We start from the raw sequence: 14,855 nt of genomic DNA, 5'->3' as shown, positions 1-14,855 counted from the left end.
ATTTTTTATATCTCAAAAAAATATAAAAAACAACGAAAAATGGGAGCGAAATGTAATTATAAGTTTGTTTTAGGCAATCAATAGGGAAGGGCTTGTTTTAAAATTTAAAAATGTAAAATAAAAAGTCTCTGTTTTACATCCAATTAAATTCAACACTAATTTAAATTTGGAAAAAAATAATGAAATAAAATGATCGTGCTGATTTTTTCTGATGGTGAGAAAATAGAAAATATTTGGAGATTAGTTTTTTATTCCATTTCTAAAAAGAAAGTATCCAAAAATGGCTGAGTTCTTTAAATGTCATATTTATTTCTAATTTGGAAAATTCCTGTTCCATTGTAATTAATATTGATTAATTGTGTATAATACCTTTTTCATATGAAAAAATATGTTTTGTTGTCTCAAAACCAAAAATAAACCAGTTTGACAGAAGAAATAATTACAAAATAAAACAATATGTAAATGATCCGCACACCCCCAAAAAAAGAATTTTCAGAGCATGAGGGAAAAAAAGTTATTTTAAATCTAGAAAAAAAACTGTCCAGTGTTGGGTTTTCAGATACTGAGAGAAAATGCTCACAGAGAATAGATTATTTTCCCTTTCTTTTGTTTCTTCAAGCCATTCTTTGTTCAGCAGACGGTGACAAGCAATGAAGATTTTTTGTAAAAATTAACATTTTGATACATCCTGTCTATAGGACTTTGTTTTTCCTTCCTTAAATTCCTCTCCAGAAAAGCCTTAAATGACATGCTATTCATCAATGTAGACCCGCAGGTACTCAGCCTGATTGCTGTGTGAAAAATTGAACAGAAGCAGATGAGCATTTACGACAGTCTTTGTCAGAGTGCGAAAAGCGAATATTCTAACTTGTTGTAATGAATACATTATCCAGAGGACAGGTCACCGGCCACGCACTTTTGCGCCATCAGCGTCATTCTAAATATGTCGCGTGTGGGGGATTGTCAGGGGGGGTTGTTTTGAAATGCAAACGGAAGCTCAATTTAATTAACAAGGCTACATTTCAACGCCACGGGCCAACTTCTCAGACAAGTGCCTGATGTTTTCAGAAACATCCTTTCTCTTTCTGAATGCCACTTTCTTCAAAGAAAGACAACGGGGGAAAAAAGCCACTCGCTCGTCACATGTCGGCATTTGTCCTGAGAGACTTGGGACACAGATCTTTGATCTGATGTCAGATGTTGGAAATGAGTGCATTTTTTAGTTTTTTTTTATGTTGGGAGCCATCTTGTCAATACATCAAAAAGTAGCTGCACACTGTGAATGATTTATAGCCTCGTCGTCTAGCGTCCATCCACGCAACTGGACATCAAATGCTTGGAACATGTTAAGAAGAAATTGAACCAAGTAGAGATCAGTATTTTTATTTTTGACCCAGTTGTTTTGAGAGTGCAGTGGCCCGCTGTTCGAGTGTTTAGTGCATTTACATGTTGTCCCGTCCCTGTGAGTTTTCTCCGGGTACTCCGGTTTCCTCCCACATTCCAAAAATATGCACGACAGGCTGAGTGAGCACTCCAAATTGTGCCTAGGTGTGAATGTGACTGTGAATGGTTGTTTGTCTCTTTGTGTGCCTCTTTACGGGCTGCCACTAAGTTCAGGGTGTCCCCGCCTACTACCCAAAGACGGCTGAGATAAGCTCCAACTCACCCCGCGACCCTTTTGAAGGCAATGTGGATTAGAAAATGGATGGATGGATGGATGGATGGATGGATGGATGGATGGATGGATGGATGGATGGATGGATGGATGGATGGATGGATGGATGGATGGATGGATGGATGGATGGATGGATGGAATGTAATCTTCAACCCTATCTGATGGGTCATAATAATAAACCCAACCTTGGGTCAGAGTGACCCAATCTGCTGAAAATCCAGAGCTACCCAGTGAGTGGATTCAGGACATAACCCACACACTTTAAATTGCTGTGTCATATCATATCATATCATATCATATCATAGCATAGCATAGCATAGCATAGCCTAGCATAGCATAGCATAGCATGGCATATCATAAAATTGTCACGTTTTGCAAGGTGGTGATGGCAGATGTGGATCCCAAAAAGCAGGCAGAAGGAAGGAGCAGGTTGTATTTGAGAGTCAACAGAGAGTCAACAGGAACAGAATCTAAAATATCAAAATCTTTCAAACAGAGAATATACAAAGTATCAAAATAAAGACCAAGAGTAAAAGTCTGCCAAGATGAAATAAACGCATGCACAGCATACAATGCATTCAACAATGACCCGACACCGAATGGTCGTGCCGGGAGTCCTTTTAAGTGTCACTAATTGTAACGCCCAGCACCTGCGAGGCAGGAGGCGGGGCCGACAGCGCGACCCGTAGGTCGCCAACCACATCATGACAATAATATAATATAATATAATATAATATAATATAATATAATATAATATAATATAATATAATAATGGCTTATCTAAAAATGATCGGTAGTGAGGTGATTTTAGGTCTGGTCCCCCCTTTACACACACACACACACACACACACACACACACACACACACACACACAATAAAATAATAAATTTTAAAAATGACTTGTGACTAAAAATAAACGTAAAAAGAATCAGAGCACACGCACAGACTGACACTCACAGTCACACTACGCGTGTGTTCAGTGTTGGTGCTGACAAGTGTTCTGAAGCTTATGCCGGAAGCCCCCCGAGGGTCCAAATCAGCCGTGCTGGCTGTGACAAAAACACAAGAAATCTGACACCATTTGCAAATCTGGCAGTGGTGCGCCATCATGATATGATCCTATTAATTTACTGCTTACTGGCACACTCGTTAAACGCTAACAGCCAACACGCGGCGCGTCCACGCCGAGTCTTAAGAGGCGCTGTCATTTGCAATATTTCGATTGGATCACTCTTACGACATTCCCCGCTCCCGTAACCCCGCAACAAGGAGACGGAAAACGATCCACGGTCCCTCAGGGAAGGACTTTCACTCAGCCCCCTGCATCTTTCATCAGCAGCTTTTGTCTCATTGCTGCACTTTGGTATGTTTTATTTTTCAACTAAAAATCGATTAATTGAGTGGCTCCTTTCTTTTAGCTGCACGAATGGAAAGTCGCCTGAGAGTGTCTTCAATATTCTTGAGACCCCTGCTGAAGGAACCCTTTTTGTCCCCACTCGTAAGATAATTCAACACAGTAAACAAATGACTCCATTTATTCCACCGCTGTCTGACATTTCTCAAAAGGAGCAAAGTAACTTTGGCATACTAGGAAGAAATCTACCCGACACCAGGAAATATTTTAACTGTATATGAGTTTCCAAATGTGGAACAAACAGTGGAACACTGTTCATAGCGATGCATAGTCCTTCTTGTTGTGCGCTGAATTATTTTGGTAGTCAGGACGAACAGTGTATTAGTACATGGATGTGTAACATTCCGGTTTGCAACCAACGGGTGGCACTGTCGGCTCCGCCTGCAGCTGTTCGTTTTAATCAGTGGCAGTTAAGTGGACTTCCGGCATGACCATTCAGGGTCGGGTCATTGTATGTTTCACCCGGTCAGGTTTGTTTCATTTTGTCAGGTTTTACTCCTGGTTTTATTTGCTACTTTGGACGTTTCTGTTCTGATGACTTTGTTGTTTGAGATTTTGTCCCTGCTGACTTTATTTAATACAATTTGTCAAATACACCCTGCTCCTCCCTCCTGCCTGCTTTTTGGGGGTCCACCACCACCACCACCACCACCTTCCAAATCCTGATATGATGTCGAGTTAAATATCAAGGGTATCGAATCAATGCTCTGACTTATTCCCAGACAAAACGCATGCTATTCGACTATAAAGCACTGCTTGTATTGAGTTATTTCTTGTCACTGGTAACCGATTGTCCACTTGTTCCAATAACCAATCCTGATAGTTGTGCATAAATGGCACCTAGCGCCAACCAAGTAAAGCACAGAAATGATGATGTACGGCCTCCACTTTGTCGATTGAACAACAACAGGATCTATTATTCATTTGAAAAACCGCCGTCTAATTGGGGCAGCTGCTCCATCTGCTGCATCAGCCTCGGATAAAATGAACACCACCAGATGAGATGCCAGCAGAGAACTTGTCAGCACAAATGACTCCATTGACGATGACCACAAAAAAAACAGCTCATGACAAATGATATTACAGACTGTGAAAAACATCCCTGTGAGAGACAAGAGTGACAATTCACTTGATGAAAAGAATCGAATCTAACACACAACTTCCAATATATATTCAAATTCATCTTACAATGGGAAGCAGCAAAAACCTGCCATCATTTCCAGTGACTCTGATTAAACCTAATGAATTAAATTCAGCTGTTCAAAAAAACTTTCCCTTTGATTTTTTAAAGCTCAAACTGGGTTCTTAGTTATTGTGAACTGAATTACTAACATTTTCACACGGCAAACTTCGATTAGAAAGCAAAGCCAAAAAAATGTCAGCAAAAGCCTCCAAGAACAAAGTAAATGAAATTGGTGGAAACGTTTTGATCTTTTTTAACTCATTCACCTGAAAAAAATCGGAAATGGCGCTCCACGTCATGATTTTCAATTCACAAATAAATTTGGGAATGGCAGTGAATGAGTTAAATATAAATGTGATATAAAATTGATTGATATGTAGATAAACCAATGGCTGCGGCTTACCTGCAGGTGCTGCTTTTCTGCATGACCTCTGCCCTGTGGTACCCCGACAGTTTGCAGAATCCGTCGTTGCTGTAGACGATGGGCCAGTCCACAATTTGTGCGTTGCCCAGAACAAAGTTGGTGTCTGCAGCAGCCCGGGTGGTGACAAAAACACAGGAAGCACAAGAAGGCAAACGCTTCAGGGGTTAACGCCAGCATCCCTTCATCACTTTAGAGAAACTTGAGGATATTGGATAGTTTTGCTTTTAATCAGATTCTAAAGAAAATGTGGGAGGAAATTAAAAGGGGGAGACACTGAAATGACACAAGCAGTAAATAAAAAATACATTAAATAAATAAATACATAAATAACCTTTTAAAAGGTAAAAATATATATACATAAAAAGGCAAAAAAGAAACAGTTCAATGTGATTTTCTGTTTTTACCTCCACCAAGGCAGATTCCATTTTAATTTGTTTCAGAAAACACAGAAACCATTTACAATCTAAAAAATAAGTATGAAGCTTTCTCTTTTTAACAAGAGATGGCTATTGACGAAATCTGATTGTTTATTGGGAAAACTGAATCTATTGTGGCTCTCTTTGAATGCTCACCCAATGAACTCGTAAAAAATACAAGTAAATAATAATTATCGTTGGTACTGCATTCACCATCTCTCAGAGTAAATGGTAATGGCATTATTAGCTAACTCTGAGCTATCTTCCTCCACTTCCCATCGGACTTAAGCATTTGAAACTCTTTTTTGGGAGTCTCTGATTGACCCAACAGCACCTCAGATGGTTACAGGAAGGTCATCAACCCCATTTTGTTAATTGGAAAAAAAAAATCCTTTTGAATGTGCCATTTTAATCGTCATTGTACCAATCAACATAATAGAGCTTTGCTATATTGCGGACTTGCCGTGTTGCGCAAAACTGGTAGCACAACAGTGCCTCTGTTGCTCACCATTCTATTGAAGATAAAATGTGTTTATGCTCTCTGCATGTTCTAAACTCTCATTTTATTGCCAGTCCTGCCTATTGTCAATAACCATATTTCATGATTTGTAGAGTAAAGTTCAAAACTTTGAATGTCACTTATCGCACTAATGTGAAGGCATGAGAACAATGACCGTATTTTTGGTGCATAGGGCACACCGGAGTATAAGACACATCCCCAAATAATGGTGTGTGTTTCAAACATTTTCCATATATAAGGCGCACCTTCAATTAATGAAAAAAGTTTTCCAAATATAAGGCACCCCACATTATAAGGTGCTACAGTAGAGGCTGGGGTTCCGTACGACTTCTACAGGGGGAAATGAAGTCGGTGGCTGCTGACAGTTGTTGTGAGACCTGTTGTGGCTCAAGGCGTTGGGTCATCTTTTGAAGAAAACGAAGGCTTTTGGGTGCGCCTTATACACCGGAAAATACGGTAATTGCCCCACTGGATAGTTAATCTATGTATCGGAGGTTGATTATAATTCCTATTTCTACTATTCTTCTCACATGACAAAACAAAATTCATTTTTTTTGGGACGCGATCATTGTCCTGATACATTTGGTGCCAAAAAGTTGTTTTCGTGTATTTTGCACATAGTGTCCAACAGTGTGTCATTTGTGATTGATATCACAAGGACACACTTGTAACCTTTGGTTTCAGACTTCTCAACACACTTGATCAATGTTCATCAGCTTCCATGATGCTTCATTACACGCGGCGGCGATAAGACTGACAAATCCGACTGCACACACTGACACAGATACCTCAGTGGAGTTCATTTAAACAAGGTGTGTGCGGGATTTTTTCAAAATTCTTTCCCAGGCTAAATGGAAAAGGATGACCCAGGATAATTGTCATGCTCGCTCATTTGTCTGCAAATATCAATAACTGCCGTTATTAGTTTTAAAGGTCATTTTTTTAAATAGCAGCAGGTTTTAAAGCGGCCTATTTTGCATATTAAAAAGGTGAGCAGAACCTCGGAGCTACACTTACTCATAGGCAATATGCTAATAGCTTGAGATAATCAGTGCCACTTTGGCACTTGTTTCACGATGGCGTGCGGGGGGCAGGGCAAGGAAGAACTACATTTCATACCACATATATCAACAAATACACTCACACGCAAAAACACACTTTTTTCTAATACATCCAAACAAATTAATGACAACACAATAGAATGTACAAGATGTTCCATGCCAACGTGTTATTTTACAATGATCAAATGGATGTTACTGTTGGGAAATCCACATCTATTTCTAAAATCTGTTTACAGCGCCGCAATTAGTGAGCACTTTGTAAATTAACAACATTTGGTATAGAACATTTTAATGATACACTAGAATGAGAAGGAGGGGTAAGGAAGATAGTGTTAATGAAAACATTACAAGCTATTTAGTTTATAGTACCTGTCTGTCTATGTGACAGTGTCCAAACTGAAATTAGTGAAAAGAAAAACAAGAGTTAACAGATTCATATGACAAACATCTGTTGCATGACCAAAAGAAAAACAAAAGGATGAAATGTGTCAACAAACAAACAATAAAATGGTGGAGTGACACTTGTGCTCAAATTGTGCTCAACAAAATAGTATTTTATGAACTAACTGCAGTGATACCTTGGCTTACGAACTTAATTGGTTCACAGACAGAGTGTGTAAGGCGAAAAGTGAAACATAATTTTCTACTTTCTAATTTTCTAAGCCTTAAAACTACACAAAAACTACCTTATTTTATGGATAATAAATGTGCTATGGTATTATAATTACAGAAATAAACTGTACTGTATAATAAAGTCATTTTATTTACCTTTGTGATGGCTTGATGGAATGGAGTGGCCGGTTTACTCAGCATTAAACACTTGATGAGGAACGTAACCTTCTTCTTTCACCATCTTGAGGAATGATCCAGTGTAGGTGCTTTCTCTTTGATAATGTTATCTAGTTCTTCATCAATTGTGTTCTGTTGAGCTGGGTTGATAGCTTTTTGCATCAAGTGTCCAGATGGCTTGTGCGGGTTGTTTGTGGAGCCTGATTGATGGGATACTTTGACCTTGCAGTCTACACTCTGTCTTGGAACTATTAAAGTTGAAACTCTCTCACTGTCGTCTGACTGTCTCTTTAGTGTTTAAACCACCTCCCCTCACTGCTGCGTTCTTGACCAATCACGTGGCTTTAACCGAGGACTGAGGGTGGGGAATCGAGGACAAAAACAGTCGGCTGCCATTTTTTTGTTAGGAGAACGGGCTCGTTCGCGAACGACACATCACTCATTAAGGCAGCTCCGTGTGTATCCCGAAAAACGTTCGGATGCCAAGGTAAAATTTTCATAAATTTAACATTCGTAAACCAAAAAGTTTGTAAGCCAAGGGGTTCGTAAACCAAGGAATCACTGTACTTAAATGACTAGAATGAACTGAACTCAACCTGGAAATTGTTTTTGCCAACCCAAAATTGCTGAAATCAGGAGCCTTATTTACAGGAAAAAAATATAGCAGTTTGTGAATAAAATATCAAGGCGTGAAATCCATTTCCAACAAAGTGACCGCTGAATCACCTAAAATATGTTCCACTTCTTGTGGAAAACATGCTGGCATAATATCGAGCTGACATACAGAGGTAGTGGTGTTAGTTTCTTCAACAGAAGGAAAGAATAACAGCCCACTGCTCAAAAATTATTTAATTTAGGGAATTAAATAGTTATTTAAAGTTTATTAACTAAAAAGTTGATTTGCTGCAATCCAGGGCTAGTGAGAGCCGCAACTAGGAGGTTATCATGCTAAATTAAATTGACAACTTTGAAACAAATTGTTCCAACTGATTTGAAAAGACGATCAAAATATTTCAATTTTAAAAATATCATAAAATATTAATTATCTCTTGTTTTTTGTAGCTAACGTCGCAAACATCCCATTGACATGCAGAAATATGAACACTTATTTGGTGGTCAGCAAGGAAAAAAACAAGTACACATGAAAATAAACATCTAAAATAATATACTTATTATTTGAAAAAGTCAATTAATTTAATTACATCAGAAGAATTGCTTTTTGTGAATCTGATCGCTGGTACTAAGATATAAAGAAGCATAAATAAACAAAAAAACATTATAACATAAAAAACATATAAACACACCAAATTGGGCTGAGACAAGTTTATGAAGTAAATGTTGATTTGTGTGAGCCAATGCGACATGATAAGATGTGGCTAGCTGGTTAGCATGGTCATTTGGACATTACATATTTAAATATTTAGATGAAAAAGGCAATAACTCTCAACATAAAATACTCATATGACAAACTGCACGTTCTTTTGATAAATGTAGTGAGATATATACGCGGTATTAAATGAAATGTTGATCAGTGAGATGGAGGAACCGCCCGTGGCTTGCTGGTTAACAACTACGCTAAAAATGGCGGCCATTATTGAAACAGATTGTTGACGTATTTTGTTGGAATACATAGTGTCATATTTTGTGAATAACTAATGTAGATGGGTTTGTTTTGTTTGTTACTGGTGTTTATTTATAGTCAAGGACTAAGACAAAAAATAAAAAAATAAAACATAAACATGAAGTGTTACTTAAGACAAGAAAAATAAATAACAATGAATGAGCGGGAGAATTTGTAATATCCATCCACCCAAGCAGCTAGCGCTCTTTTCAGATTAGCATCTTTGGCTGCCGTTAGCTCCAGATTTAGTGCCAGCTAATCCATGGATCGCCCAAGGTCGCGTTGGCTTTTGTTTTGAAAGAGTGGGTTTTCATCCTCTTTTTGTGAATTTTGTCAAACACGGTTCTGAACATTTTCCAACATCACTGATTAAAGTCATCAAAGGTCAGTTTTTTCAATGTTGCTAACATTTGTCCTTTCTCATTCAGCAGCCTGTGTGGAATATGTGAAGAGTGATGAAAAGGTTTCTTCAGCCGTCATCTGTACTTCTTTGAAGGTGTCGGACATTTCGCTTCTTATCCAAGAAACTTCGTCAGCAAACTAAAGTCTTACTGGTAGTTTAGGCCCTATATATATATATCCCTACGGTCCAGACATGGCGGTGCCGGACTCTGCTATGATAGGTCCCTGCTCTCAGGTTGGGGGGAGAAGAGGACTACTCCCTGCAGCCCCACTGATTGTTCCTATTGTTCTGACTAACGACTGGCCTGATTGCCCCACTTCGACCGGTATCACCTCATCAGTATTACTAATCCTATGTTGCCTAAGCAGGCTATTGTATGAACAATCCAAATTGAACCTCACCCCACCAAACCGGTTTAATGAAGGATTTAGTTGTTTTATGAAATGTGAAGAGTGAGTTTCTCCCATCACTATCTGGAAAACAATCCGAATATGTTCAACGTTGAAAGCGGGGTGCACACATGGTGATAATCAACCCTAATTTGTACATTTTAACTATTTTCCACCCAAAGTCAAGTCGCTAAAAGATTATCGTGATTTAACGGCCTGAGAGTTGTTTGTGCTGAGTCATTTTTCTCCCTGATTTGTTCAATATTTTCAACCTTTTGAAAAGTGCGATCTACACGCACCCACCATAACCTGGCCGATGAACAACCAGCACAGAGTCCCGTGATTAGTACTTTTCTGCACATATGGTTTAACAGTGTGCGTCAGATATGCGTTACTACCCATATAAGAGACACCAGAGACTTGTGTTACTCTTGTGTAATTATGCAGGATATTAAAAATGCATTGCTTTAATGGGAGTGAGTAAAGGAACAGTCTTGTTCCCTGAGAGAATTCCAAGAGCTTCTCATATGAAAGTTGCTCTAATTAAATTTTGAAAGGGACGATCTTCTTTCGTGTGTGTGTGTTTTGTTGGTATTATTTCTGGCCCATCAATCTCCTTCCGTTCAAATCAATCCTGTGGGAGATTTTTATGTCATCACAAGTTGGAAGCCTGCAGTTGATTGATCGCCATGTTAAAAATCCTACACACCGTGATATGATTGCCCGTTCTTTTACAATTTTAATTATTTTTATTTTCAATTTACAATATTTACACGTCTTAATGTTTCTTCTCAAGTTTGAATGTAAAATGTTGTTATTTTGCCTAAGAAGCAATGTGTATAACAGATGTATCATATACTCTGTTCGAACTTGTCCAATTCATCAATTTGTAAATGTCAGTTACGTTATACTTTGCATTAATTGGACAAATATTACTGGATCGTCACATGAATTTACATACTATGCGCAAACATGTGTCTGTAGGAAATTAGTAAATAAATAGAGTTCAGGAATGTTGTTGCTATATTTTAATTTCTTAAATTTACCCTCTCAAGGTGATTGTCTATCTGTGTATTGATCCGACTACAATAAATTATTTTGAAATAATCCATCACGACAGGGTGTGCTGTTTGTTTCGAGGGTGCTTGTTCCCAATGTGCAGGATCATTTAGAACTGTAACTTTATTCATCATCATCAAAAAAATACTTCAAAATTAGTCAATTACAGTGGATTAATTGGGACTCAATGAATCAATAGTCAGAAAACACACACACACACGCACATACACACAAACACACACGAAGAGAAAGCTGGTTTTACCGTTGGAGCGCCTGACGATATTTTCCAAAAAAGTATTCTGAGGGGCCACAAGTCCCCGGCGGCCCCCCGCCATCCTGCCGCTTCACTCGGCCTCTTCCGAGCGAGCTTCCGAGCAGTGCTCCGGCGTCTTGGTCATGGTTCCGCAGCGTGGGTGCGTGTGTGCTGCTTGTGCGGCGGCTGTGGCTGCTGCTGCTGCTACATCGCCTCCTCATCATCATCAGCATCCAAGAGGAGGAGGGAGGAGAACGCCTGAGATGCTGACTTGGAGGGGAGGGGCCATCTCGACGATGGCGGGGCTCGAGGCTTCTTCCGCCTCCTCATCAACATCATCCCTCCCTCCTGCTATCGTGGGGCAGAACGAGGTGCCACAGTGGCACCTATAGGATGAAAGTGTGCACACACTCGTGTGTGAGTTTTCAACATTTCACATTAGGTACAATACAAAACAATACAATACATATTGATTAATACCGCTCTGTACCAACAGCTGAAGCTGGAACAAAGCGTTTAACATGGCAAAAGTACACTGAGGCTTCCAAAAACGAGCCGTTGCTCGACCGAGGTTTGCAGTTAATTTGTGAACAAAATTGCGAGCAGTGAACATAACTCAACTTAACAAGTAGTTTGTAGTTTCAGGCGAACTCATAATGGACACTCGGCAACACCGTCGGCGTGCTAACGACATTCAATGCACCGGATATCGAAGCATCAAATATGAAAACATAAAATAAAATGTAGACAGAAAATATAAGTATACTGTACTGTACTTACTTGTCATTTAAAGCATGTCTAACCTCCATGAAAAACGACAGTGATTAAAGTATCTCTTCTTCTTTTGTCTGCTGTGTTATCCTGCCCCTGGTGACCAGGAAGCGCAATTCAATGAACTCGAGAATAACACTAATAAGAAAGGCTTTAATAGTCCCACAATGGGGAAATTTGCAAATAATGTAATGAACAAATTCTTATTTGGATGCAATATTACTGAAATATTTCAAAACGAAAATATCGTCGAGTTCTATTTTCCTTCTTGACAACACATCGTAAAAAATGACTGTGGATGGTGAAATTGATGAACGCCATTTCCTTTCATTTTATTTGGGAAGAATCATAACTGGTTCGGTTCTTTTGAGTTACGAGCATGGTCAAGAATTTTATTAGATGTATGTCTTAAGGCAACATCATTAGTACAGGCAGTGTCTGACACTCATGACAAAACGTTACCGGACACCAGGACACACAAATCTGAAAAGTTGCCCGTCCCATTTTTCACAACTTGAATACACAATAAGACGACTAATCGCAAAAAAACATGGTTTCAAAGTATTAAGGATTATTTTTATTAAGGATGTACCTACCACTAATGCTCCCTTGCTTAACTTATGGTAAATATCCCTTGCTGATGATTTTGCAGCGTCATCTGCAACAACCCATGTGAACTACTCTTTACACAATGCTTTTAATGTACGTTCTATTTCTAAGCTCCTTTCAAAACTTTCAGTGCACTTTACAGTCACGGGATAGTATACATTTACGTTTTGTAGCGTCATAATTTTTTTAGCTTCTTTTGAATCTTCTGGGGCTGAGGTTCTGTGCATCTACTTTGGAAAATGATATGCAAATAAATGCACGACCTTATTTCATCTCCTCATTTTTATTGGTGTTTTGCATTTGACTAAAAATATCATATTGCGTGTTTTGGGTATTTTAGATGCGATAAAACGTTTCTCTGAAGTTAAGAAACAAAAAAGTGATGTGGGTTGTCCTTTAACTTCCATTATATGAATAATTCTTGAAGTTGGTTTACAAAAAAAATATGATTTTCCAACCATACCGCATTTGAAGACAACAGGAATTATGAGCATTTTATTTGTTATATGGGTAATTGTCCAGCTAACAAATGTATTAGTGTCATTAAATGAAATGAAGTATTAAGAAACTGAACAGGCAGAATTATGTCAATTAACCCAAGAGTTGGTAATTTCTCATCTTCATAAACGTCTTTTTTTCCCTTCAGGGGTCACCACAGCGAATCAGTGTCCTCCATCTTCAGAGGTTTGATTCGCATATTTTTGGCCAAGCTTTTACGCAGGATGCCCTTCCTGACACAACCCTCTGTATTTAATCGGGCTTGGGACCGGCACAATAAGACACTGGCTTGCGTCCGCTCGTGGCTACAGAACAAGCAACTCTATGAACTTAATAAAGTTTAAGATGTCCAATAAAAGGCAATGACAGCAAGGAAAAAGAAAACACAAATTCAGTTGCAGTATTTCAAATGAATTTTATACAATGGTTGACTTTTACATGTGGGACAGACACAAATATTGAACCACGTCTATGCCTTTCTGTGTGTTTAAATTGCTCAACCACCTTGAGGTTTTCGGTCCACTTTCACAACACAAAGACATGGAGAAGAGTCTGTGTCTCCAAACCGATGTATTAAGAAGTCCAGTTCCTGGAGATGTCAAGGTGAGCGAGGTGAGCGGTAATGGTTTTGTGTTTGGGGAAATTATTGAATTTGAGCTCCTTGACACGCACCCAGTTGCGCGCTCGGCGCTCTGCGGCGTGTCCGGACTCCTGTTCCAAAGTCATAAAGGGTCGACTGATCCAGTACTCATTCTGGGCCTCGCGCTCCAGGTGTTTCAGAGTGTTGAGCTTCATTTGACACGTTATGAGACGCGGACGCCGGTGCTTGCCAATCCACTGCTTGCCTGGGATTCCCTTACGCAGCAGAGCCAAGGTGAGGAACATGGTGGGCACTCGCTTCTGACGTTACAGACAACAACAAAAAGATGTTTTTTAAGGACGGTGAAACTGATAACAGTCAAAATGACCTTGAACAAATGTTTACAAAATTAATCAACCCATTTCAGGAGGGACATTTGTAGCTATGGAAAATGTAGATGTTCAGGACTATATGACCCTTTAAGTCATAAATAAATTACCCTAAACTGTCACTCCACAGCTACATTTGGCTTTTTGTGGTTTAATCTTTGAAACACATGTGGAATTGGTTCAAAAAACAAACAAATGCAATGGTACAAAGTGGATCGGTGAAATACATTGGTATGTACATTGGTACATTCATTTGTCCTTTATGAGTGAGAACAAGTTGTCACTGAACTTTGATCCCACTTGTCTCAATATCTGTGTATAGGCACAATGTGTCTGTACTTAAAGAACCGTAGTGCACTGGAAATACGGCAAACGTGATCAAATGGGAGTTTGTGGAAAAAAGAAAACCGTGTTACGAACACGGTATGCTAACTTGCTAGTGTTCTTCACCGTAGGTCAGATAACAATGTTTGTTTTCTTTCAACACGCAAAGAGCCATACGTTCATCCTACCTCGTCTTTTAGTAATCAAAAAGCGTTCTGCGCCCAAGACGAACAATAAAAGCCGAAAATGAGACCACTCCAAAGATTACAAAGCATAAATACGCAACCGTCGGGGTCGATCATCTACTTCCGGGTTAGTGTGACGCATCTACTTCCGGGTTGTTGTACGGCACGACAAGCAATCTGTCATAAATTACTGTCTCTGTTCTCCAGTATGTGTGACTCTGAGAAGGCTCAGATATCCATTTCTGGAATGACTCCCAAAACTATTTAGTGAATATCTTGTACAACATTGATT

At 39.1% G+C, this 14,855-nt stretch overlaps 2 protein-coding genes across 6 annotated transcripts in view; both read right to left on the bottom strand.

The window, feature by feature from the left end:
• The window catches only part of LOC148889273 (voltage-gated delayed rectifier potassium channel KCNH1-like), a 49,292-nt gene extending 37,255 nt beyond the window's left edge, over positions 1–12,037 (bottom strand). For 2 of the 4 annotated variants that reach the window (XM_089011456.1, XM_089011457.1), the window contains exons 1-4: positions 11,988–12,037; positions 11,217–11,593; positions 7,063–7,089; positions 4,676–4,799 (exon numbers count right to left, since the gene is read on the bottom strand). In XM_089011456.1, the coding sequence (XP_088867582.1) occupies positions 4,676–4,799; positions 7,063–7,089; positions 11,217–11,289 (224 nt within the window). In that variant the 5' untranslated portion in view covers positions 11,290–11,593; positions 11,988–12,037. The remainder of the gene's footprint in view (positions 1–4,675; positions 4,800–7,062; positions 7,090–11,216; positions 11,594–11,987) is intronic. The other 2 variants (XM_089011458.1, XM_089011459.1) reach the window with 1 other exon arrangement.
• Positions 12,038–13,480: 1,443 nt separating this feature from the next.
• Positions 13,481–14,716, bottom strand: mrpl57 (mitochondrial ribosomal protein L57). 2 transcript variants are annotated; one of them, XM_089011665.1, is made up of 2 exons: positions 14,567–14,716; positions 13,481–13,985 (listed from the first exon to the last, which is right to left on the bottom strand). In XM_089011665.1, exon 2 carries the CDS (start codon positions 13,968–13,970, stop codon positions 13,659–13,661), a length of 312 nt encoding a protein of 103 aa, XP_088867791.1. In that variant the 5' UTR covers positions 13,971–13,985; positions 14,567–14,716; the 3' UTR covers positions 13,481–13,658. The 2 variants fall into 2 exon arrangements, with proteins under 2 accessions (XP_088867791.1, XP_088867792.1); XM_089011666.1 differs by having other exon boundaries at positions 13,481–13,982; positions 14,567–14,705.
• Positions 14,717–14,855: the final 139 nt, after the last annotated feature.

Source organism: Hippocampus bargibanti, linkage group LG13 (genome assembly GCF_051943395.1).
Source record: "Hippocampus bargibanti isolate YZ-2025 linkage group LG13, ASM5194339v1, whole genome shotgun sequence".
NCBI classification, from domain to species: Eukaryota; Metazoa; Chordata; class Actinopteri; order Syngnathiformes; family Syngnathidae; genus Hippocampus; species Hippocampus bargibanti.
Note: the sequence above shows the minus strand (reverse complement) of the source record. Positions and strands in the feature narration are given on the sequence as shown.

Bases quoted from the DNA above. Each gene is read 5' to 3' on its own strand.
- mrpl57 (XM_089011665.1), bottom strand. From the start codon at position 13,970: ATGTTCCTCACCTTGGCTCTGCTGCGTAAGGGAATCCCAGGCAAGCAG.